At 34.6% G+C, this 25,404-nt stretch overlaps 1 protein-coding gene across 1 annotated transcript; it reads right to left on the reverse strand.

Annotated features, from left to right (window-relative positions):
- Positions 1-3,403: 3,403 nt before the first annotated feature.
- LOC126724466 (disease resistance protein RUN1-like) lies at positions 3,404-22,086 on the reverse strand. The gene is made up of 8 exons (XM_050428993.1): positions 21,592-22,086; positions 21,396-21,535; positions 20,628-20,775; positions 20,058-20,484; positions 19,738-19,970; positions 19,341-19,623; positions 18,745-18,858; positions 3,404-3,591 (listed from the first exon to the last, which is right to left on the reverse strand). The coding sequence occupies exons 1-8, from the start codon at positions 22,084-22,086 to the stop codon at positions 3,404-3,406; spliced, it is 2,028 nt and encodes a 675-aa protein (XP_050284950.1).
- Positions 22,087-25,404: the final 3,318 nt, after the last annotated feature.

Below are 25,404 nucleotides of genomic sequence, written 5' to 3' on the forward strand. Positions count from 1 at the left end.
TCTGGAGCGTCTATCAGTTTTCCTCACTTGTTCCTTCGTTCTTTGAACGAGGTTCATAGGAGTTCTGCCGTAGGGCATGCGCTGATTCATCCTATTTTCATTCATAGGATTCTGCTCTATTTGGGGTTAGATGGTTTTCCGTCAGGTGAGCCTGTTCATGTGATAGCTCCTATAGGTGCCACCTTTCTTCGTCAGAGGACTGCTCAGTTGAAGGGTCCTCCTTTTCGTCCTAGAGGTGCGTCGTCTAGTAGTGTTCCCCCTCCTCCCTCTTCTACAGGTACAGATGCTGCTGAGCCTTCAGGTACTGCTGCTGATGCTGATGCTGCTGTTCCTCCACCGACTGCTACGGATGATTCAGACATTCGTCGCACGTTGGATCATGTCTTGACCGTTCAGGCGGCTCAAGGACAGATTTTGGTGGACGTGCTTGATGAGATCCGTGCCTTGCATGCGGAGTTGGCGCAGTTTAGACCACCTCCCTTTTGATGATGGATATCTTGTGTGCCCTTTGGCATTCTGTCACAAAAAGAGGGAGTACTTGTAGAGTTTGCTTTCAGGGGGAGATTTTTGTTTTTGGTTGGAGCTTGTGGAGTTGTTAGATTGTATCTAGGTACTTCACTGTGTACTTAACTTTTTTAGCTCTTTCCTTGTTTTTTGATGGATATTCATGTTAAGGGGAGTTTTATGTTTTTATTAGTACTTTATTTGTTTCTTGTTTCAAACTGCTTATTGATTTATATTTATGAGTTATTCATTGATATATGTCTTTATTTGTGTGTTGTTTGAAATCAACATGTTTTTTTGTTTACCTGTATTATTTCCACACATGCAGTTATGCATTTTGTTTAGTGTTTCAGGAAATATACAGGTTGATTCAATTGAGCTGCTGTCTACACTTCCAACTGATGGATAGTAGTACAGGTTGATTCTATGTTGTGTTTTGTCACGGATTGCCAAAGGGGGAGTTTGTTAGGTTCTAAAGTTTAGGACTTTATGTATTTAGAACTCTAATGTGTAATGTTGGCAAACCATGATCAAAACAATGTGTTTAGAAGTGTTTAAAGCTAGCTCAAAGTTGTATGTCAATGTAAAGTTGGAATCGAGTGTAAAGCAGAAAGCAGTGTGGCTTTCGGCCTGGCTCGATCGATTGAAGCTTAGGCTCGACCGATCGAACGTCGGGCAGATTGCTTTTCTGCAGATTCGTCCAACTCAGCCCTAGTTGTTTTAAAACATTTTTAGGGTTTCTTATTGTCCTAAGTATAAAAGGCAAACCCTAGCCACGTTTTAGTGTTGCTCATATTGCGGTTTGTGTAAATCTCTTGTGAGATCTAGAGGAGCTTTCCTTTACACAAACTTAGGGTTTTCAAGGAGGAGATATTCTCTAAACCTTGATGATCAAAACAGTTGCTGCCATTAAAACTTAAAGAATACACAAGCGGGGGTGCTTGTAGCTGGTGGGAATCCAAGAAAGAAGGAGTCCGTGGATTCGGAGCTTGCACGTGGTCGTGTCAGTAAGTTCTACTAGTTGGTAGCATTAGGAAGTCGAGCGGGGGTGCTTGTAAGTCCTTTTGTATGAACTTCGATTCTTTCTGATAGTGGATTCAAGTTTACCTTGAGGATAGCTAGGTCAAATCCTCCCCAGGTTTTTACCGGTTTGGTTTCCTGGATGATCATATCATTGTCTTATTTATTTTCCGCTGCTATGCATGATATGATTGTTTGATTGTGATAACCTAGACTTGAAATTGGACTAAGTAACAACTTGGCTAATTAATTAGGTTTAATCAATTGTTTTAAGGGGTCTAAAAACTAACAGGATATAATCCCATTTTTAGTTAAGTAATCCTTAAAATCCCTAAGAAGGTATTCGCCACCTCGATCAGATTGAATGGCCTTTATGCATTTACCTAATTGATTCTCAACTTTAGCCCTAAACTTTTTGAACATTTCAAAGGCTTCAGACTTCCGTTTCATTAGGTACACATAACCAAATCTAGAGTAATCATCAGTGAAAGTAATGAAATACTCATAGCCACCTCTTGCTTGGGTTGACATAGGACCACATACATCTAAATGTACTAGTTTTAGCAAATCTTGGGCTCTTTTACCTTTTGCATTAAAAGGTCTTTTGGTCATTTTGCTCTTCAAACAAGATTCATAAACTGGAAATCCATCAAAATACAATGGCTCTAAGAGTCCATCTTTGATCAGTGTTTGAATCCTGTTTGAATTAATATGACCCAAATGTAAATGCCAAAGATATGCATCACTAGTAGAAGGAAACTTTCTCTTTAATGATTTCACTTGTGAATTATTATCTAATTCAGAATTATATAATTCATGCTTATTAGGAGTTAAAATATAAAGACTATCAATAATATTACCAGAACAGATAAACACTTTACCCCTTCTTTATTACAACATTGTCTTTTAAGATAACACAATATCCATGTTTACCTAAATAAGTTGCAGAAATTAAATTCCTATGAACAATAGGTACATATAAATAGTTTTCCAATATTAAAACCCTAGATTCAAAGCATAAATTAAACACTCCAACAGCTACAACTGGAATTCTGCTCCCATCAGCCAAAGTAAGAAACAATTCCCGTTCACTTAGCTTTCTAGTCTCCTGGAACCCCTACAAAGAATTATAGATATGATTAGTACAACCTAAATCCACACACCAGGAATTCGTGGGACTTTGTACCAAACATATTTCAAGAAGGAATGAACTTTTCATACCCTTATTCTTGGCAGCTCTACATATTGGACAATTCCTCTTCCAATGTCCTTTCTCGCCACAATGGAAACACTTTCCTTTGGCATAGTCCTTCTTCTTTCCCTTGTTGGCAACTCCTAAGGCAATTTGTTTACCATCTTGCTTGGTGAAGTCCTTCTTCTTCTTCTTCTTCTTCTTACCTTAGCCTTTTGACTTAGGATAAGAAGTAGAAGCTTCAGCCATACTGGCATCAACACTAGATGTACCAAGAATGCCTTCCGCTACTACCAATTCATTCGTTAATTCAGAAAATGAATAAATCTTTTTGTTCATATTATAATTAAGTTTGAATTCCTTGAATGATTTTGGTAGTGACTAGATTATCATATCCACTTGGGATTCTTCATCAATATCGACATCTAAAACTTCTAGTGTATTCAGGTTAGTGATCATCTTAAGACAATGCTCCCTCACTGAAGTACCTTCAGCCATTTTGGTATTATAAATTTGCCTCATAGTTTCTTACTTTGCAAAACGGCCTTGCTGACCAAATATCTCCTTCAGACTTAACATTATGTCTGAAGCTAGTTCTACATCTTGCATTTGATGCTATAGAACTTTTGAGATAAATGCTAGGATATAGTACTTAGCCATTTCAATAGATTTCTACCAATGATCATATCATTGTTTTTCCTCAGGAGGAGCATCTAATGATGGAAAGCTAGGACAAGGTTGACTAAGTACAAATTTGTGCTCTTCAGTAGTAAGAACAATGTCCAAATTTCTTTTCCAGTCAACATAGTTGGATCTAGTCAATTTGTTTTGATTAAGAATAGCAGCAACTGGGTTAAATGATGCCATGATTAAATCTGAAAACAATAAACATGAATATAATAAGTAAACTGGACATTATCAATTCAGCATATAAACAAATAATATGGAACCTTATTAAAACCATAATATAATATTTGTAATGACAACCCAATCCCATATTCAATATCCCTCAACATAGAGTGAATATTAAATACTATGATTGATTGAGAACTATTCTCATTATTAGTGCTGTCATGATAACTCTTATCAAAACACTAATAATATGCCGTTATACATTTAGCCTCTAAATAATAATAGTAAGAACTTAACATAGAGGATACTTTAATATTTATTCTAGTATGTACCATTGTCTAGAATCGTGTGTAGCCACATTTCACCTCCCTTAATAGGTTTATCTTGTAGTACCATGATACAAAACACCCTCCGTATGGAATGCAAAGCTCAAGGCTAAGACGAGATGTTTGATGAAATTACTATAAACTAGGAAGTTCAATCTTGTAGTACCATGAAATAAATACTCTTCGCATGGAATGCTAAGCTCGAAGCAAAGACAAAATATATATTTCATACTACTATAAATCAACAATGGAGGCCATGAGATCCAACCCTTATATCTCTCTCCCACTAGATATTTTAAAAGAAAGGTTTTTAATTAGAAAACATGCGTAATCTCAGTACACATAACCTTGCACTTTATCTATGTGAAAACACTTAGAAAAATTCAGAATTCACAGTTTTCGATGGATCAAATGTAAATCTCAATCGGTCAAAAAAATTAAAAAAAATTCTCACCAAACAATCTGCCTGGCTCGATTAGCACTCGATCGCTGCTCAAACAATTGAAAAAGAACATTCGATCGATCAACTAGCAATCAAATATCAATCGAATCAAACAAATTCGTTAGTGTTTCACTCGATCGATCGAAACTCATGAAACTATAATTTCTAGAATTTTTCTTAATCAGTTTTCAACGGTTTTTCATGAACAAACAACCATCATATAAACATAATAGACAGAATTTGATATCAAAACTGAATTCCATTGATGTTATAGCCTTAAAGTTCAATTTAACATAATTAAGATCAAACTTAAACAACATCATACATCAATATCAATTTTCATCAAACAATAATTTCAATCACCATGTAGAAAATTAATTGGATAATCTTTTAACATCATGAAACTATTATCCTTGATTCCAAAACTCACAAAACAAGTTATACTAATTCGAAATTGAAGATTACTCTGATACCAATTGTCGGAAAAAAAAAAACATGTTTGTATTGCATACAAAACATATATAGCAAAAAATAAACGGATCTACTTCATTCATAATAGATAACATGTACGATATAAATTTAAGAATATAAGAACAAGAGAGTGTACCCTGGTGCAGTGAAATTTCAAAACCAAAAATTAGAAGTACTTGGGAACACTTTTAATCTTCACTCCAATTCCACTTGTACCCAAGAAGTGTGGTCTCTCAATCAATTTATGTGTATGTGTTTAAGGGAGAATAATAGAGTATCCAACACTCATACAAACCATTTCATTCTCTTACAAAATTCTATATATTTCTCTCCTTTTAACTGATTATCTAATTGGGATAGCCTTTTGGGCCATTCCAATTGGGTTTTAGTATGTGGCTTGGGGTGGGACCAAAAGAGAACAAATAAGACTGTAGCTCCAATGGGCCTTGCGCTTTTCTATCAACTTTTGACAAGTCCAAAGTTACCATTATATATATTTAATACTACTATATAAATATAATTGCACTCTAAGCCTTATTAATAAATTATATCCTAAGACTTTATTATACATGCAACCCCTTCATAAAATATTCGTAGTACTACAAAGTCATGAATGTAGACTGCCACTTTAAAGATTACTACATCTTAATCATTGAGTACCCAGTTTAATCCTTTAAGTTATTCATCATATATTTATGAAATCCAATTTTATAAATATATACTTTAGTAACTCCTTACTAAAGTAGTCAGGTCTAACATTTTGAATAATCAAACCCATTAAACTTATCTCAACGGAATATTTTATTTCTCTGTTAAGATCTTGAGAATATATGTTCCATCAACACTAAATATGGTTGCCCAACATATTGAGGCTTTGATTGTGACTTTAGATCTCACTCCTGATATATCAAAGCAACCTACACTTCATAATAAGGTCTATTATTCTCTCAAGATTAAGAGTTGATGTAAATAGAAGTCGTGAGATTTATTATTCATTTGACAGTGAATAGGAGAATAATAAATCTCACAGCGGTCCAGTTCAATATGTCTTAACTCTTAAAATATATCAATATACCAACTAGAAGTCTCCATTTCCTTGATCAAGACAAATCATCTTTGTTGATATGTTTTAGTCTTTGCAGATGAAATGCACAATTTCTTCACCGACTACGAACTAAAATTCTGAGTTTACAAAAAACTCGTGACTTATATCTTCTGTGACTAAATCACATACTGTGCATCTCATGGACTATATGATAATGTCCAAATATTCATGTTACCATTATTTTAGATAATAATAAAACAACTTTATTAATTACAAAATTAAATCATACATAAAGTCATACATAGCATCATACAATAGGATTTAATGGCACTAATCCTAACAATTTTTCCCACCAATCGCGAAGGGTTCCAGAAAAATCGGTAGTAAGAAGATCAACAATTTTAGCATGGTCAAGATTATGGTTGGTAATTAAGCATTAGCAACCATAGACATATGACCCATTTTATTAATAATTTCTTATTCAGGTAAGCCATCAATGTTCCATTCATAAAGCTTATCAGTTGAAACAAAAACTGGGTTGGAAAAATCTTTCTTCGAACTGCATATTAGGAGTAGGTTTTGAATACTAGTTTTTTGTAAAAGACATGGGCTTGGATTTTCCAACAAATATTTTAATTTTAGGTAATTTGAAAACAAATTTATCATAAGCAGAGGATGAGGCATCAGAATCTGAATCTTCAGAAAAAAAAAAAAAAAAAAAAAAAAAAAAAAAAAAAAAAAATCTCTTCCTTTTTTCTTCAAATAGCATTGGCAGTACTAGTAGAAGTATTTTGCTTAGTTTTTATTTTTTGTAAATCAAGAAGCATTTGTTCAACTTTTTCAATAGTTTTAGTCTGGATGGTTTTAAGGCTCAAGTTTTGCCTTTGGCTGGGTAAATCAATCGAAGGTTTTTCAGTTTTTGAAGAAGTAGGTTTTCAATTTTTTCTTTAATACAGTCGAGTTGTTGGACAATAATATGTAGGGAATTATTAACAAATTTTTTTTGTTCAATAATCTTTTTTGTTTCAGTAGAAATAGGGGTGTTAACATCAATTATTTCAGCAGTTTTGAAAGGGGAGGCCTTTATCTCAGTCCCTTTACTGTTAATAATAAACATGTCAAGGGGCAGGTGACTAGACTGGACAATAGTTTTATCTTCCTTAACAAAATTTGATTGTTTTCCCATATTCAATGAAATCAAAAAACAAAATATGTTTTTGCAGTTGGTGCATTTTTTCTTTCCATTTTCTTTTAACACGATCTTTTTCTTTCTGTTCGAAAGTAGCATGATAGGATTTTTTTTTTCTTTGTTTTTTCCAAATTTAAACTCATCAAATAAAGCTACTATATCAATAACAAATGCTTTGTTTAAAAGTCTTAGTTGGCTATGAATAATAGGGGTTTGAAAATCAGGGGCACTAGGAGCTTGAAAACCAAAAGCAGTTGGAGACCCAAATTCGGTCTCTTCTTCTTCTTCAATGACATGCTTGCCATGTTTAAAAGGAGGCTTTGTTTTTGTGGAATAATAAGCAGTGCTTACTTGGGAGTTGTCACTTGCAACTCCTTTCATCTTTAAATCAGGATTTTCAAAATTCATTTGTAAAAATTCATTGAGATCTTGATCTCTTTTTGAAATATCTTCTAAAACATTAGATCTAGCAAAAGAATGCCTTCCTTCTTTAATCATAAGAGGTTTGTTATCATCAACACTTATTTTAACAATTCCATCAAGATATTGTTGGATGTGGTCAAGATTTAACTCATCAAAAACAAACTTGGTAGATTGAGCTTCTCGTTCCAACAAGCATTCTTTGGGAAGCTTAATATCTTTCCATTGAATCATTTTTGGAATTTGAACCTTAGCATCAGGAGTGGAACATTGGATTAACAGAGTTTTATAGCTAGTATCTCTTAGTCTAGCACGAGGATTAAAGGAAGTATTTACCAATCTATAATAAATGTGATAAATGATAGCAAGGGGGTTATTGCCTTCATCCCTATCATAATCAGATGTCAAAATATTTAAAGTTAAAGCTTTAACAATATTCGGATCACCCAAAGCAAGAGTAAGATCAAGATAGTAGTTAAAATGAACAGGACCATCAAACAGAGATGATGTGAACATGCCAAGAGTACTAGTATGGAAATCTTTAAATCTAGCATCTTTTAAGCACATAAACACAGAAGCATTAATACCTTTTCGGTTAAGAGGTTTAACAGCGACTTGAACTAGTCCAATATGCAAGTAACTGGATTTTTTAGCTAGGAATTCATTAACACTTCTTCTATTATACAAACAAATTTTTTTTTTTTTTTTAGTTCTTCAAATAGAATATGTTTGCTCAACAATTCTAACACTAAACTAAGAATTGAAGGTAGATTGGACCCAACTAGTCTAATAGACAGATTTAGTATCAACTTTAGGAATACACCATTTCTTAAAATCAATGAAATTTGTTTCTTTAATAGAGGAATTGGATCTAGATCTGGAGCTAACAGAGGAATTGGATTTAAATAATCTATCCATACTATCCTAGGTTCAACACTTACTTGTTATGTTTATTCTTACAACTATTGCATTTTGTAACACATACCCTAATCAACCCTCTACCTTTCATGCCCTAATGCTCTTCTAGCTAAACAGGCCTTATTGTTTGGTATAGGGAATTCACTTTTTGATAAGGGTGGCACCAACAAAGATAAGAAGAAAGAAACAATAAAGGAAGTATCAAAGGTTGGGGTAGAAACAGACAGAGCCTTAGGAATACAATATGCAAATAACTGAATTTTTTAGCAAGGAGTTCATTAATACTTCTTCTACTAAACAAACAACATTTTTCATGAGTTCTTAAAATTGAATATGTTTACTCAATAGTTCTAACACTGAATTGAGAATTGAAGGTAGATTGGACACAACTAGTCCTATAGATGGATTTAGTATCAACTTTAGGAATACACCATTAATCAAACATAATATGAAATATATGAGTGCAACTTGATCAAATAGATGACAATCATGTAAAAATGACTACAATGATCACTTAACAATGCAAATTACCATCCAAACATGCAATCATTAAACCACAATAACATAGAAATGTATGCATGTCCAACATTAAACCACAATGGAATGAGAACAATAAAGCATAGATGAATAAAAGAAAATTCAAAGTACCGTAAAAGTATCGAGTTCAAACAAAGTAGCCACAAATACAACAAAAAGAAGCACTGAAAAGAAAACAACCATATTGTAAAATAACAAACAATGTCTCCCCCCATAAAGTGATCATAAATGCCCCCAAAAAGATATGACTTCTCCCCCTAGAATGCATACAAGCACAAGAGTCCAATAGTTTCTTCCCCTTTTTGTTGCAGATGAAAAAGGGATTAAGAAGAAGGAAGATGAACAATGAAGCTAAAAACAAGGATTATAATTCATATGGGGTACAAAATGTGAGAGAAATGAAAGTCGACCAAAAATGAGTGTATGAATGAATGGCGTGAATGGACTGAAGGGTATGAACCACAATCACAAGCATTCGCACAATATAGATAAGCAAATGCACCCATACTAAGCACACATGAGACTCATTAGAATTCAAATGATGAAGAAGATGTTATTGAGATATTACACTAAACACTTAGTGTGCACTCCTCATTAGAACACTCAAAGAGTGAGGGATTGCCACAAAAGCATGCCTAAATACAAGAGATATACGTCACAAAGGGCAACATCAAACACAAGGCATCAAATGCAACATAACTCAATCAAAAATTTTGAAAAATAATTAAGTATTGCAACCACTATTGTGAAAATCCCAAAATAGAACGCAAATACCCAAATTTCAAAATCTAAGCATTAAAATCAATGGAATATGTTAGAGTTTACCTTATAGATATAAAAGGAATGAAATGCGATTGATTTTGATTGGATTTGAGTGAAAAAAATGTATGAGGGTTTGGGGGAGAGAGTTGCGTGAGAGAGATAGAAGAACTTTGAAAAATGAGACCCATGAAATCTACTTAAGGGCTGATCTGGGCAACTCGTGGATGTGTCCACTCACAACTCACAAGTGCCTCTGTCCAAATACAAAAAGTTTTAAAAGCCAACTCCCGGGTAACCTACCTCATAAGAAAGTTGGATTTTGGGTGCACCAATCATAAGCTTACACTTAAGGTCTTAAGCATGTTATGGATTTTGGGAGTAGAAATTAGTGTGTACCTTAGATTTTTCTTGATTTTTTTATACCACATAAGGAAATCTAGACTGTTAGGATATATATGATTCACTTGTTAGGAACATATGTCACTATTTTATGTAATTGGCTCATCCTTTGACAAAACGCACTTTACTTGTATTTAGGTAGATCTAGAATGTGTTTAATACTTCGAGAAATTGTGTTTCAAGATCAAGTGTTGAAGACATGCATGTTTGTCCAAGATTCAAGCTCAAGAAGTGCTATTCATTAAAGCTCGACAGCTAGCTATCCATCGTGCTTAAGAAGCTGTTCTAGCCCCATGGCTCGATAGCTGCTCGACAGCATCTCGATAGACAGGTATCTGTCGAGCTTTATGAAAAATAGAATTCCAGTTCTGTTTTGACTCTAATCCGTGATTATGTGTTTGGGCTTTCTTTTCTTCTAATCCTAGACATATAAAAGTATTATTTTAAGAGCCGTCAAAGGGTACACAAGTTGCACAAGTGTTGAGCAAAGTTTGTTCATACAATTTGTAACTGAAGACAAAGTTTTGTCCTAGTTCATCATTCTTGTGAAGAAGTTGCTGTATATGTGCACCGTAGGGTTTTGTGACCAAGCATCTTCTTGATCTTCATCGTTGGGATGAACTAAAGAACTTTGTAGCCAACAACCTTCTCTAGTTAGTGATTGAAGTCGCGTACTGGGATACTCGCATTGGTTAGTCACGTACTTGGGAGCCGTGCATCAAAAGGGGAAATTGTCACTACAGAACAAGTCCAATTGGGTATTGGGGTAAGGGTTCAACTGTAGGTTGGTATAATGTACTAGGATTCCTTTACTTGTAACTGCTTGTTTTGATAATAATGGAATTTCGGGAGTGGTGACTAAAAAATCACCCGGTGGGGTTTTTGCTGTTAGGTTTTCCCCATTTGTAAACAAATCACCATGTCAAATTTATTTTCCATTGTATAATTAGTTTATTGGTGATTTGTTTGTGCTATCATACGTTTGCATGTTAATTTGATTAATTAATAAACTTGGCTAATTAATCAAATAATCAATCACAAGGGGGTCAATTCGTTTTTGGTCTATCAAGTGGTATCAGAGCAGGCACACTCTGATTAGGGTTTAATCTTTGTTATGTTGATCCATTGACCCTTATTTGTCATGGATAGAGGATAACCGTTAATTATACCTCCTTTATTTGATGACACTAACAATACATACTGGAAAGTACGCATGAGAGCTTTCTTGTAATCTTTAGATGAGAAAATGTGGACACCAATGACGAGTTCAAGAAGATATCCTTCACTGAAACTGTTAAGGAAGTATAGACCATCCTCTAGACAACCTATAAGGGAAAAAAGGTTATTAAGGATTCAAAGCTTCAGACGTTCACTACAAGCTTTGAAGAGATTAAGATGGAGGAAGATGAGTCACTCAATGAGTTCTATGCCAAGCTCAAGGACATAGTGAACTCAGCTTTCAATCTTGGGGAAACCATTTTTGAACCCAAGATTGTGAGAAAGGTGCTCAGATCTTTACCTGAGAGATTCCATGCCAAGATTACGGCAATCGAGGAATCAAAGAACATTGACAAGATTCCTTTGAAAGAGTTGGTTGGAAATTTGCAGACTTACAAGCTAAGGTTTACAAGGATTGGTAAGTCAAGCAAAAGTAAGAGGATGGCTTTGAAGACCAAGAGCAATGACATAGATGAGTCTTCAGACGATGAAGATTCTAAGATGAAGTCCTACATCACCAGGCAATTCAAGAAGTTCATGAAGAATGCCAATAGGAAGGGCTTCGACAAGGACCGTAGGCAATCCAGTTCTTCTCAGTTCAAGATCCAAGACAAAAGGAAGAAGGATGCAAGGGGTGGCGGTCAGTACATTGTTCCCGCAAGACCTAAGAGCTTTGGGTGTCAAGGTTTTAGTCACATGAAACAAAAGTATCCTACATATCTCAGGAGGATTAGGAACAGCAAGGCACTTGCTGCTACCTTGAGCGATCTCGAGCCTGAGGATGATTTTGACAATAAGGATGATGGAATCTTGAATGCCTTCATTGCCACTGTCAATCCTACTGATGAGATTGTTGAAGATGTGGATGTAGAAGAGGAATTCATAGAATCCAAGTTTAAGAAGATGGATGATCAAGATGACATCCATACAGCCTATAAGAAACTGTACAAGCTTTTCGAGAAGCATGAGAAACTATATAGGCTGACCACCAAGAAGCTCAGTGATATGGAACTTGACCGTGAGAAGCTTTCCACAAGTTTGATAAAGCTAATCAGACTATTAGAGCACTGAGGTTCAAGAATAATTTCCTGGCTGAGAAGACTGAGAAACTTGAAGCTGAGCTATTTCAAGTCAGAGCTTAATTGGAGAGGACTTCAAGTGCAAAGCTTGATGAGATGCTCAGTCTTCAGAAATCTGCTTCTGATCGAATAGGTCTAGGGTATGATTTCTCTTCCTCTAATATTGCTTCTACTAGTACAACTATTTTTGTTTCTCCTAGTAATAGTGTTGAAATTGAGAACAATGATATTAAAACTGATTTAGATAGTGAGAACTTAGACAAAGACAAATCTATCTTAGGAGCACCCCCTAAGCAAGATAAGAAGGAAGCTAAGAACCCTAGGGCTAAGAACGCTAACTCTCAAAAGTCTAAATTGTGGAGCTACTGGTCATACTCCACCAAATTGCTATAAGTGGTAAGCCTCTTAACAAAGTAATAGCATGATAGCATCTAGAAGCCATAATCAGCTTCAATCCTCTCTTGCTCCTCTTGGAGATCTTCTCAAAGCTCTCATGTTCCTCTCGAACTTGAACAGTTTCAATTCTTCCCCCTCACCACCGGTTCAAGGGTTTAATCAAAGGAAAGGTTCTTCCAGGGTGTGGAAGGAAAATGGCTCCATGTGATTCTATCACTTTTCTCTTTCTCTTTTCTTGTTTTTGTGTGTGCATTACTTGTGTGTTTTGCTTTCAAGTTTTGAGTCAGTCTAGTTTTTATACTATGCATTGTTTAACATGTTTTTCTTTGTTTTTAGTTTTGTTTATTTTTTTAATATAAAAATTAAAAAAAATTGAAAAATCAGAAAAATACAAAAACAGTGTATGTTTTGTGTACATTGGTACTTGTGTACCTTGGATGGACATTGAAACAAAGTTTTCTAAACTTTGTATCTCTTGTAGCTTAGATGAGCATCTCTATGTACAACTAAGCAAGTGAGCTTTGTGACTCGTGTTTGTGATGTGTAAGATTAAGTAATCTCTTGTACTTAATACTCGTATCACTCTTTTTGATGGGAAGGACTAGAAAATCCTAAGAGAAAGGCATAAATAACTATCTCACCATTGTTGCCTGCCAATCATAATATGACACCTATATGCTTTGGCATAGCAAAACTGCAGTGTCAATGACATTTGTGTGCTTTGGCATAGCAAAATTGGAATGTCAAATGTTTACCATCATTGGGTATTTCTTTTCTCTTTCTTATATGCCGATGCATGATTTGCTTAAATAAAAATATGAAAAGAAAATGAAAAGAAAAAAGATCAAAAAATGCTTTAAATATGATTGCAAGTGTGTATTCTAGGAGATGCGGGAGTTATAGGATGTACCTCGAAGGTGATAGTCCCCATCAAACAGTTATGAATGTGTGTGAGTTAAAGTGATTTTCACATATCTTAAATCATTATAACATGTATACACTTATGCAATCTTGCGATATTTTTCACACACAACACGCAATATAATTTGCTACTTTTGATACACGTGCAGGTATAATGTGATTTGGCCATCACAAGGTTTTACATGTGTTAATGTATGCTCACTAAACTATCTTAACTTGTTTTTGAAATATAAAATTGGTTAGACTTGTTTAGTGTGTGTGTGTGTTTTTGGGATCATTGTGCTTAAAATTTTTGTTGAGAGATAATTTTGAGAGCTTAAAATGGTGATTAGATCTTTGGTTGAGTTGCATACTTGAATGCATTCATATTTGTGTTTTTCCCTTCTTAAAAAACGATTTTTAAGCAATCTCGACACCTTATCGATACCTCCTCGACACCTGGCTATCAGTCGAGCTTTTAAGGTCTTTTCTTATCGCAATCTCGATAGATCCTCGATAGCCGATGGATCAATCGAGAAAGTTCCTGGACCCTCGATAGCTTCTCGACAGCTGGTGGATCGATCGAGCTTCTCTTCTTGTGTCTTTACTTTGTTTCTCGACAGCTGTATCTGTCGATGTTGTTTTTCTCAACACTTTCCTCGACAAATGGTTCAACACCTCTTGACACCTCTATCTGTCGAGAATTACTGAGGATCTATATATTCGTTTTTTGCGATCCAGTTCTCATTTCTTCGATCCCTCTCGATCTGTCTACACCTATTCATCTCCCAAAAACTCTCTCTTTCACTTCTAACCTCTTCCTCAAGCATTTTTTCAAGATTAATCAAGTGTTTCTTCACTTAGTAAGCTTCTAATATCTCATTCTTCATGCATTTCATGTTTTGAAACCTAGGTTTTCGGGATTTTGAAAATTTAGGGGTTTTTCAAAATTGATTAGTGTTTGTTGAAATTTTAGCATGGATTTTTGCTTGAATGAGTTTAAAATCCCATGCATTGCATTTCATGTACATTATAACTGTATTATCATGCATTTAGATGTGTGCAAATTGACTGTGTGCTGGTAGGATTGGATTGAGCTGAGCCCATGATGCAAATTATTTTGCATATCACATGTTCATGCATTCCCCATGCATACGACTCTCTTTTCAGTGTACTTGTTATATTTGAATTACTTTGAGACTTTTTTGATTGTCTCTCTTTCTCTCCCTCTCTTTCTGTTTACGTTAGTCGTGTCTATGGCACCTAAGCGTAAGTCAGCTCCGTCCTAGAACCCTTTGCGTTCTAGGGCATTGTCTTCTTCTGATCCTACTCCTTCTCATATTTAGTTCCGTGATGAGGATGCCCAAAAGGACTTCTCGGGGAACTTTTCTCAACGAGGTGTTCATTCAGAACGCCGAGTCATTTTGGCAGACTTCGTCAACATTGACCTTCCCACTATCATTCACAGTCGGGGATAGGAGTCACTGTGTGACGTCCCGATCACTTGTCCACCCGTGCTAATCCAAGAGTTTTAATCCAACATGCATGGATTTGATTTTTTAGTACCTCTCTTTTCTACTCGTGTTTGAGGTACGTGCATTGTAGTCACACTGCAGCTAGTTGCGGATATGCTTCATGTTCCGAGGATAAAGCACCCTAACTACCTCGGTTGTGAGCATCTGAGAACTGTGTCCAAAGATGAGATGATTTCTGCTTTCTGTGAGCGTCCCACAGATTGGGGTAATCGTCAGTTTACACCATCTAAGGCCTTTGCTAAAGGTCCTAGATTCATGAACATGGTGATGACCTATTTTTTTGCACCCACTCTCTCATTATAACTTTATCACAGAGCCTCGTGCTCGATTTTTGCCTTCTTTGTTAGAGCACTTCATTATAGATTTTTCTTCACATTTTATTCTTTCTATCTTAGATGTGTATAGGGATACGACTACCCATGATAAGCTCATTTTCCCTATGGCTATCACGCGGATTCTATGCCATTTTTCTGTTCCCTTTCCCTCTTCTGACCACTTTTTTGTCATGTGTGCCATAGATTAGGCTACCATTAAATGTAGCAAGGCGTAGTTTAGGTCACGACAGTCAGATTTAGCAGCTCCCGTTCAGCTCCGTCTTATTCTGCTCCATCCTCTTCTTTGGGCAATGTGACTCTAGGAGACATCATGGCGTAGCTGCAGTGCATGGATGCTCGCCTTGATACACTCTCTACAGAGTTGTATCAGGTGAACGTTTGTGTCAGTCGTATTGCCCGGCAACAGGCGACCATAGGTGGTTATGTTCCTAAGGCTTTTCCTCCACCACCTCCTTTAGTGGCTTGTGATTTTAAGGAGGAGGATGAGGATGATAATGATGGTGATGACGATGATGCTTCGGATGATGATGATGGAGATGCTAGCTCTACCGATGAGATGTTTACTTGACACTCTTACCCTTTGTCACTCGTGACAAAAAAGGGGAGTAGTTTTGGTATATTGGAGTAGTTATACTTAGGGAGAGAGTTAGTATAGGACATTTTCATAGGGGGATTGTTGATATCTGAAGGATGTAGTGAGAATTACTTGTATCTTTTTCTTTTCTCTATTTTAAATACTTTTGTTCTTGTACATGGGTCTTGTGACCATTTTTGACATACATTGTACTTACCTTCTTTATATATGTTGATGTATGTTTCTTTCACCTACCCTTACATGTGTTGTTTCTATTCTCTCTTTATGCACATGCTTCTTATTACGTGTATACAATTTATTATTTCTGTTTCACATAAATATGCCTTGATGATTTTTGTTTAAAGTGTTTCAGAAATACAGATTGTCAAAGTCTACTTGCCATAAACTCTCTTCTTGCAAAGTTTTTCAAAAGTTTGTGTTAGGATAGATTTTATTGTATTTAACAAGTGAATATGAGTTGAGTGGTTTATGACTTCTCTCATATGTTCATTTGTTTGTTGTCACGGATTGCCAAAGAGGGAGATTGTTAGGACATATGTGATTCACTTGCTAGGAACATATGTCACTATTTTATGTAATTGGCTAATCTTTTGACAAAACACACTTTACTTGTAATTGGGTAGATCTAGGATGTGTTTAATATTTCAAGATCAAGTGTTGAAGACATGCAAGTTTGTCCAAGATTCAAGCTGAAGAAGTGCTGTTCATTAAAACTCGACAACTAGCTATCCATCGAGCTTAAGAAATTGTTTGATACCTGTGGCTCAACAACTGCTTGACAACATCTCGATAGACAAGTATCTATCAAGCTTTACGAAAAATAGAATTCCAGTTCCGTTTTGACTCTAATTCATGATTATGTGTTTAGGCTTTCTTTTCTTCAAACCCTAGACATATAAAAGGATTATTTTAAGGGCCGTCAAAGGGTACACAAGTTGCACAAGTGTTGAGCAAAGTTTGTTCATGCAATTTGTAACCGGAGACAAAGTTTTGCCCTAGTTCATCATTCATGTGAAGAAGTTGTTGTGTATGTGTACCGTAGGGTTTTGTGACCAAGCATCTTCTTGATCTTCATCGTTGGGATGAACTGAAGGAATTTGCAGCCAACAACCTTCTCTAGTTGGTGATTGAAGTCATGCATTGGGATCCATGCATTGGTTAGTCACGTACTTGGGTGCTGTGCATAAAAAGGGAAAATTGTCACTACAGAACAAGTCTAATTGGGTTTTGGGGTAAGGGTTCAACTTTAGGTTGGTATAAGGTATTGAGATTCCTTTACTTGTAACTGCTTCTTTTTATAATAGTGGAATTTCAGAAGTGGTAACCTAAAAATTACTCGATGAGTTTTTTGCCGTTAGGTTTTCCCTATTTGTAAATAAATCACCATGTCATATTTATTTTCCGCTGCATAATTAGTTTATTGGTGATTTGTTCGTACTATCATGCGATTGCATGTTAATTTGATTAATTAATAAACTTAGCTAATTAATCAATTAATTAATCACAAGGGGGTCAATTGTTTTTGGCCTATCATAGACCATACTAAGGCTCCAAATAGTTTACAAAATACATATAGGCCTGATCAGCACAACTTTTAAATGTTGCTAGCATAGAGTCATTAACCAAAAAACATGCTCAGACTTCCATTGGTTCATGTCTTCCAACAATATTGAATCTTTCCAGTTAGCTGTTGCTTTCCTGCTAATATTTCACTTATCTGCTTGCCCTTGGTCAAGATTATCATACTAGTGAAACCTCGAAATTTTGCTTGGTGAATAGCTTCCCTGGCTGCTAGCGTTATTGAGTGCTTTGGATTCAAGTCTTTAATGGAATAACACCTTTCAATCAACTATTTTCCCTCCCTGTCTTTTGCTAAGTAGGCTTTGTTGTACTTGTCAATCAAAATGTTACAAGCCATTAGTACTTCATGAGGGTTTGGTACCTTACCTACAAATAGGAAAGCTTAAACTCGAGAGGTAAAAAGAATTTAGGAAAAGCTTCAGCCATTAGTATTGAGTGATCTCCTGCTTTAACACTATAATAAATTATCAATCTTCCAAAAACTTAGGTTGTTAGGAAAATAGTGAATATAATCATTTAACCATATCCATAATTTAAAAAAAATAAAAATAAAATTGAAACAATCAAATGATGACTTCCTTTCATTAATTATGCTTTTCCGTTGCTATAATCTCATTCTAGATTTACACTTTGTTTGGTTGCAACCAAGGGAAAAGAAATAACATAAGGGAGAAGAAAAGAAAGGAAAACACTTCTGTAATGAATGTTTGGAAATAAGAAGAGAAAGAAAAAAGAAAAGAGAAGAATTACTATGCTTTCCTTTGTTTGGTTTGTAGAGGGAAAAGAAATGAGAAGAAAAACATATGATTTTTTATTTCTATACCCAAATGAGATTGAGAGTAATAAATTTGAAATCTTGGATAACGGGGTAATTTCCTTAATATGAAAAGTCAAAGTGATTTTTTTTAATTTTTTATTGCTTTTTTTTTCCCCCTTCAAATCAGTAAAGGATACCTTTACATTAAGCAATGCAAAAGAAATCAAACAAAAACAATGCAAAAGTTATTTCAAAGATGTCATAATAGTACCTTGGCATATTTCTTCATTCAAATCTTTTATCGAGATGTTCTCATATTCCCGATTGGACCATCCAATTTCCTCGAACACACTGAAGTCAATCCCACCGAATATGTGGAGCCCACCTTTTTCAGACATTGGAAACAGGTTTGAGTTCCACACAATCATATTCAGCTCCTTTCTACTAAGGGCCTCTTTATCTTGCGGCTATTGTTGATGCTGATTTTTTGTGCTTTTAGTAATTGTTGATGAGAAGTACTTCGGGTTGGGCATAGGGTATGGCACAATAGTCTGTGTAGGATGAAACCCAGACCTTAGAGAAGAGACAGTCTGAGCCTTTTGTTGTCACAGAAGATACTAGAATTCTAAGGAGGAGAATAAGAACAAATACATTCTACATGGACTCCCATTCCTTTAATGAAAGGAGTAGATTTTTTTGGTGCAAAAGGTGGAAAAAGGATTTCACAAAAAAGCTCAACATGATTCTGATAGCCTAGGTTCAAGTCCTGAAATTGCTTCTACAATGAGCTTGGAGGTCTGCAGTAAAACCAAAGATGGCCAAACCTATTTTTGAATAAGACTCCTCTTCTGAATGTTCGTCTATTACCATTGACAGAAATGTCAACATGATAACAATAATCGCTATAATCATCCTCCATTCCAAAAACAACACATAGGCCAAATGTTGGAAATTTTGGACCCATATAGAATGATATGGACCTTCCAACACTTTGATGGTTGAACCAATTTGGAATCTCATGTCCAGGTAGTATAATTACATATTCACTAACTTCTTGGGATATTCTGCTAGATAACTGTGGATCCATTGATATGTTGCTTCTGACACCTAAACATGATATATTTGGTGGAAGCCCTAAAATTTCTCCAAACTGCATCGTATTAGCAAATTCAAGAAATGACAAGTTAGGAAATCTACTCATGTATTTGTGAAGGTAATATAAATTATTTCTTAATAACTTTGAGAGAGAGGGAGAGAGAGAAACCTGAAGGAATAATTTGCTTGGTAATTGTGAATCCAACGAGTGGCAGTTTGATGTAAGGACTTTTATTATACTTTGTGGAAGACTTGGAATTTCTAGAAGCTCATTGCACCTTTCAATAAAAAGCATATGTAATCTCTCAAATCTGCCAAAGAATTTTGGGAGGGTAACAATATTGCTATCAGTGATGTATAAACTTTCCAATGAGAGGGGACAACAAGAAGTCAATATAAAATCTATTTCAGAGTGAATCTTAAAGAAACTAAGAGATAAATAATTCAATCTCGGAAAAATATATTGGGAAAGGCCTTTATAAAAATCACATGGTGGTCGCCTATCATTCTCTAGTTCCTTTGGAAATATGACATCACCATAAAGAGAGAGCCTCTCAATATGTTCCAATTTATAAATGCTACTTGAAAGATATAGTGAATGGTTTCCGAGGAGTAAAGTCTTAAGCCCAGTGAGATTCCCAAATGATGAAGGCAACTCACAAATACCAGTTGAGCGCAGTGCTAACTTGCCTAAACATTCCATTTCTTGAGAAATATCAGGGAACTTCTTGAGGCTTGAGTAGCCTGTAAGTGTTAAAGATGCGAGAGATTTCATCATGAGGTAGCTTGGAAGAATTTGAAGTTTAGTGCAATTGCTAAGCTCCCATACTTCAAGCTTTTGAAGATGCCCAACAGAGTCATGAACCTCAACTAAATTTGTACAATACTTAAGATCCAATTCTTTTATGTTTGGGGCCTATGATAAGTCAGGTAATTTCCTAATGTATTCACACCAACTGAAATTCACATATTTCAAGGTTTCGGACTAAAAAATCTGTAGAAGAAAAAAAATTAATATAGTTTAAGGAAGTAATAATTTATGAATATTAACGAACATACCTGTGTGAATTGATTCTCCAATCGGCTACGAGACATGTTCAGCACAACCAGTTTTTTAGGACAAAAGTTGGATGGCAATGAAGAAAATGGATATCCAGGCCAATCAAGAAACCTTAATTCATTGGGAAGATATTCAAGGCATCCAAAACTGTTTAGATTATGAATTATAAGAAATTTGAGATTTTTCATCTTAAGAAATTTCTCCTTTAATTGCATCGTCATTGGTTTAGGTGAGCACAACATTATGCCTTGAATTTTATCTGACCCCTAGTTGGACAAAGGGTAAGTGAATCACATTACAAAATAATTTTCCCCATAAAAAAGATGGAATTTATAAGGAAAAGAAAAATAGAGAAGAAAGCGACTACATCTAATATATGAAGAAAAGGGAGAAAGTGAATTAAGAAAAATTATACCATATTTTCGGCTAATATGTCAAGAGCATCCTCATAACACCATATCCTACTACGTTCTTTGGGCTTATGTGGTGATTCTTGTTGAACAATTTCCCTACCCATTTGTTGTAGCAAGTCATGCCTCGACAATTTATTATATTGATCAATAGTCACAAGACACTTGTCTATAATTTTTGGAATACCAGATATCGATTATAAATCACAAGTTTCTAGTATATCCACAACATAATCCATGTAATGTCCATTGAAGAAACATGCAATATCAAGAAAAATATCCTGTTCAGTTTCATCTAATTCTTCATAACTTATTTTCAGTATTTTTTGAATACCTCTATTAGGAAATTTTTCATACTTATGTAATGCACTTTTCCATTCAGCTTTTGTTCTTCCATAAAAATCAACACCCATTATTGTTAGAGCTAATGGAAGACCTTTCGCATAGTGTATTACTTGGTTTGCAAGTTCCAAATAATCTTCCTTGGGTTTGTTTCTCTTGAAAGCATGTTGATTAAAAAGTTCAATAGCTGCTTGTTCATTTAATCCCGTACCTCATAGGTTGAAAGTCCATTTCCAAGAGGAGCTACCAAGTGCTTATCTCTTGTTGTCATAATAATTCTACTTCCCGAAGCAAACCAATCACATTTTCCAAGCAAACTTTCTATCTGATCTAATTCATCCACGCCATCAAGAATTATAAGAACCCTTTTGCAACAAAGACTTTCATTTATCATGTTGATTCCTCTCAATATGCTACTCAGTTTCAAATTCCTATCCCCTAAGATTTCAAAAAGAAGTGTCTCTTGCAATTGGATTACACCTCCATTTGTCTTTGAATTCTCGCTAATATTCTCTAGAAAGATGCTTCCATAGAAAAGATTAAAAAACCTATTATAAATAGTTTTTGCAATTGTCGTTTTACCAACTCCACCAAGGCCATAGATTCCTACCATGTGAACATCATTTGATTCAATATCTAAAAGTATTTTTATGGCCTCAACTCGAGAACTTATTCCAATAGGATATTTAGCAACAAATAATGGCATTCGATTAAATTTTGAATTTGATACGGCTTCAACAATTCCTTGGATAAATTCAAATTCAGTACAACGGCCATTCATAGAGCATTAAAAACATGTAATGAGTTAAAATATAATAAGAAAATAAGAATATAAACTAAATTCAAGTTCTTTAGTTTATACATTACAATTAAAGTTTCACTAATTAAAGTAGGTGAAATATAACTCACAGATTGATGAACTAGCAAATTATTAGCACCTCTTTTGGTGAGCTAGCAAATTAGTTGTCACGCTACTAACCTAATGAGTGAGTTAGGCACGGACAACAATCATACACTTATAAAGTTTTCACCTTACATGCATGCAATGCCTTCTTATATAGTAGTAACCATACTAAAAGAACTCTCAATAATTCAATTGCCAAAACAATCTCTGAAATAATAATGAAAACAAAAATCCAAAACTTCATGTGCAAAAAATACTAAATTTTTGCAAGAAAAACAATAACTTTCATAAATAAGATATTTATTTTTAACAATTTCATGCTATCTTCTCAGTGATATACGACCATTCTTGAATTCCCTCAACCATGAAATATTGATTTTTAATCATAAAAACTATCAAATTTCTTGCATTTAGTCCCCAATTCACAAAGAAAAATTCAAAAATCATGACCTATGTATAGATCTACGTACTAACCGTCTTTCACGGGAAAAAATTACCAAAGGTTTATAAATAAATAAATTCCTAGGAAACTACTATTCCAAAACATTATATCAATAACAAAAAGATATTTTAGTGTCCTTAGCTTGGGAATCTCTAGCCTCTTCTCTCAAGTGTTTGGGTTGTCTCCTCTTAATTTGGGGTTGTTTGAGGTAGAAACAACTAATGAGTCTAAGAAACGCTAGGGTCTCTAAACTAGGGGTGGTTTATGTCAAAATTGCTAAATTCTAACATTATCCATTTATTAACAGGTTGACATGACATAATCTATGTAACATGCTTAGTAAATAGTTTGTGCTGGATTGACAAAGATACGACCCATTCAACCTACTTCCTAAACATGCTGTATTAAGTTGGCATAAATACAACCCACTTCAACTAACTAAAAGAATTTGACACAAAATTATTAACATATTTTTATATTTGCAAGCACCTAAACTATAGTAATTATAAACAAAAAAAATTCTACACAAATACATAATAACATGTATTTAAGTACTAATAACATACAATCTAAAAGTTATTATTTTAATGCAATGAATTTCCACCCAAATTTTCAAATATATAATTTAAGAAAGATAAAATGGAATGAGAGTTTTTTTTTTTTTTTTAGGTAAAAGGGTTAGGGACTTTAGAATTTCAATGAAAATTTTATCAAAATAACCATTAAAATTATTCTAATCACTCAATTATATATTTAAAATTCAAATTTATGTTAAAAGAAAATGACATTTATATTTATAGGTTAAAGAGTTTCATGGCAAAAAGAGCCAACTCGTCTTGACATGAATAATGAACCTGATCATTTTGGGTTGATTGCATGATGCAAGAGAATAGTGATAGCTTATGTGGCATCCATGCGCCATGTATTATTTATTTTGTTTGTCCAATTGTCATTTATTCTTCATTATTATTCAGTCAAAGTTATTTATGAAGTCTTGTTGGTAGATGTTACGGCCTTATTATCGCTTTATTGGTTGATCATGCAAAGACTATCTAGGAAGATGTCATTGTCTTAGAATTTGTATAGAATTAATTGTAGGCATTTAACTCTTTTGCATTGTAATCACTAATATATATATATATATATATATATATATATATATATGAGAAGAACAAAAACTATTTGATTAAGAACATTATTTGCAATTTTTTGTTGCTTTAGACTTGAGCAATTCCTCCTCACAATCAAGTTTGTGGCTTGGTTACAATAAGTGAAATCCATGTCTAGTAGCTTTGAGTGACTTCCGCTCCTTCCTATTGAGTAGCACCCTGAGATTATCCTCTTTGCCTTTGGAATTGACTCATTTATAAATTGTGTCAAAAGTGAGTCAGTTTTTTTTTTTTGGACATGAACCCATTTACACTATAAATTATATAAAAAAATAAACAAAAACACTTGTCGTGTTAGCAGGGCAATGTAAAACTTCTCCACACCTATTAAAAACCCAATGTCAAAATTACCAAGTTCCCCCTTAAAAACAAAATCTTATATTTTTTTTTTCCCTTTGGAACCGAGTATCATAATTTCCCACATTTATAAGAACTTAGTCCTTTGAATTTATCTCAATGTAAACCAAGTCACTTCGCCACCATTTGTGATAATTTATAAGATTTTCCTAGTCATATGTTTTGTTAGGGTAATAGGTTAGTGCATTGGCAAATCCGAATCAAAACTGACTTTTTGACATATTTTAGTCTTAGTTTTTTGTGTCCAAAAGTGTGTTGAAGATCCATGTCAAAGGCACAAGAAAACTACTAATGAAACTGCTCAGTATAGTGAAGGAACAAACATCTTGACTCCTACTTGACACCTCGAGTAATTCTTAGGTATTCCAGGAGTATAGAGAATGATGCTCCTTCCTCTCACATTCATAGTGGGGTTCAATCATTAAATTCATACTGGGGTTCACCATGAATGTGAGAGGATGGAACACCATTTTTCTGTGCTTCGGGAGTACCTAAAAATTTTTCTAATACCTCTCCATTCAATCAAGATTTCTCGATACCTATCCAATTGGTTGAGGTTTGCTAGGTTGCTCCCTACCTTCCCAATACCTGGTTGACTCAAGGTTGACCGATTGAGTCTTAGGTATTTTAAATACCTAGGGTAGTTTCGAGGTCCATTTTGAACTCATCTTTCTCTCACTCATTATGACTCTTCCACCCTTCAAACACCAAATCAAGACTCCTTCTCTAATTTTTGACCCTCTCCACTTCCAATTTCTTGGCAACTCTCTCTAGAGGTGTTTTGCTTAGATTGTCATGAGATGTCATATACATTTTTTACTGGAGTTTTTATTGCATTATTAGAGGCTTTGTATGTTGATGTGCATATAAGTGCTATAGTGTTGGATTGTGTTCCATTTTTGGGTTAGGTAGGGTTGAAGTTGCATGTTCATGCATTTGTTGATGCATTTTATAATATTGTGATTCTTATTTTAGTTTTCTAAGTTTGTTGCCTCTACTTTTAGTTTTGAAGAGGAAGGAATTTAGAGATGACGGATCCATTTGGATGGGCTTGACAGATCAAGATAAATGGGCTAAAAGTAAACGGATCCGATGTGAACGGACCAGGGTGGATGGATCAAAAAGCCACGTGTCACTGAATTGGTTATTATG

This window comes from Quercus robur, chromosome 4 (genome assembly GCF_932294415.1).
Source record: "Quercus robur chromosome 4, dhQueRobu3.1, whole genome shotgun sequence".
NCBI classification, from domain to species: Eukaryota; Viridiplantae; Streptophyta; class Magnoliopsida; order Fagales; family Fagaceae; genus Quercus; species Quercus robur.

Bases quoted from the DNA above. Each gene is read 5' to 3' on its own strand.
- LOC126724466 (XM_050428993.1), bottom strand. From the start codon at position 22,086: ATGCCATTATTTGTTGCTAAATATCCTATTGGAATAAGTTCTCGAGTT. The intron at 19,624-19,737 runs GTTTCTCTCTCT...AATACGATGCAG, and splicing joins CAAGCAAATTATTCCTTCAG to TTTGGAGAAATTTTAGGGCT. The intron at 3,592-18,744 runs GTACTATTATGA...TATTGTTTTCAG, and splicing joins GAATGAAGAAATATGCCAAG to ATTTAATCATGGCATCATTT.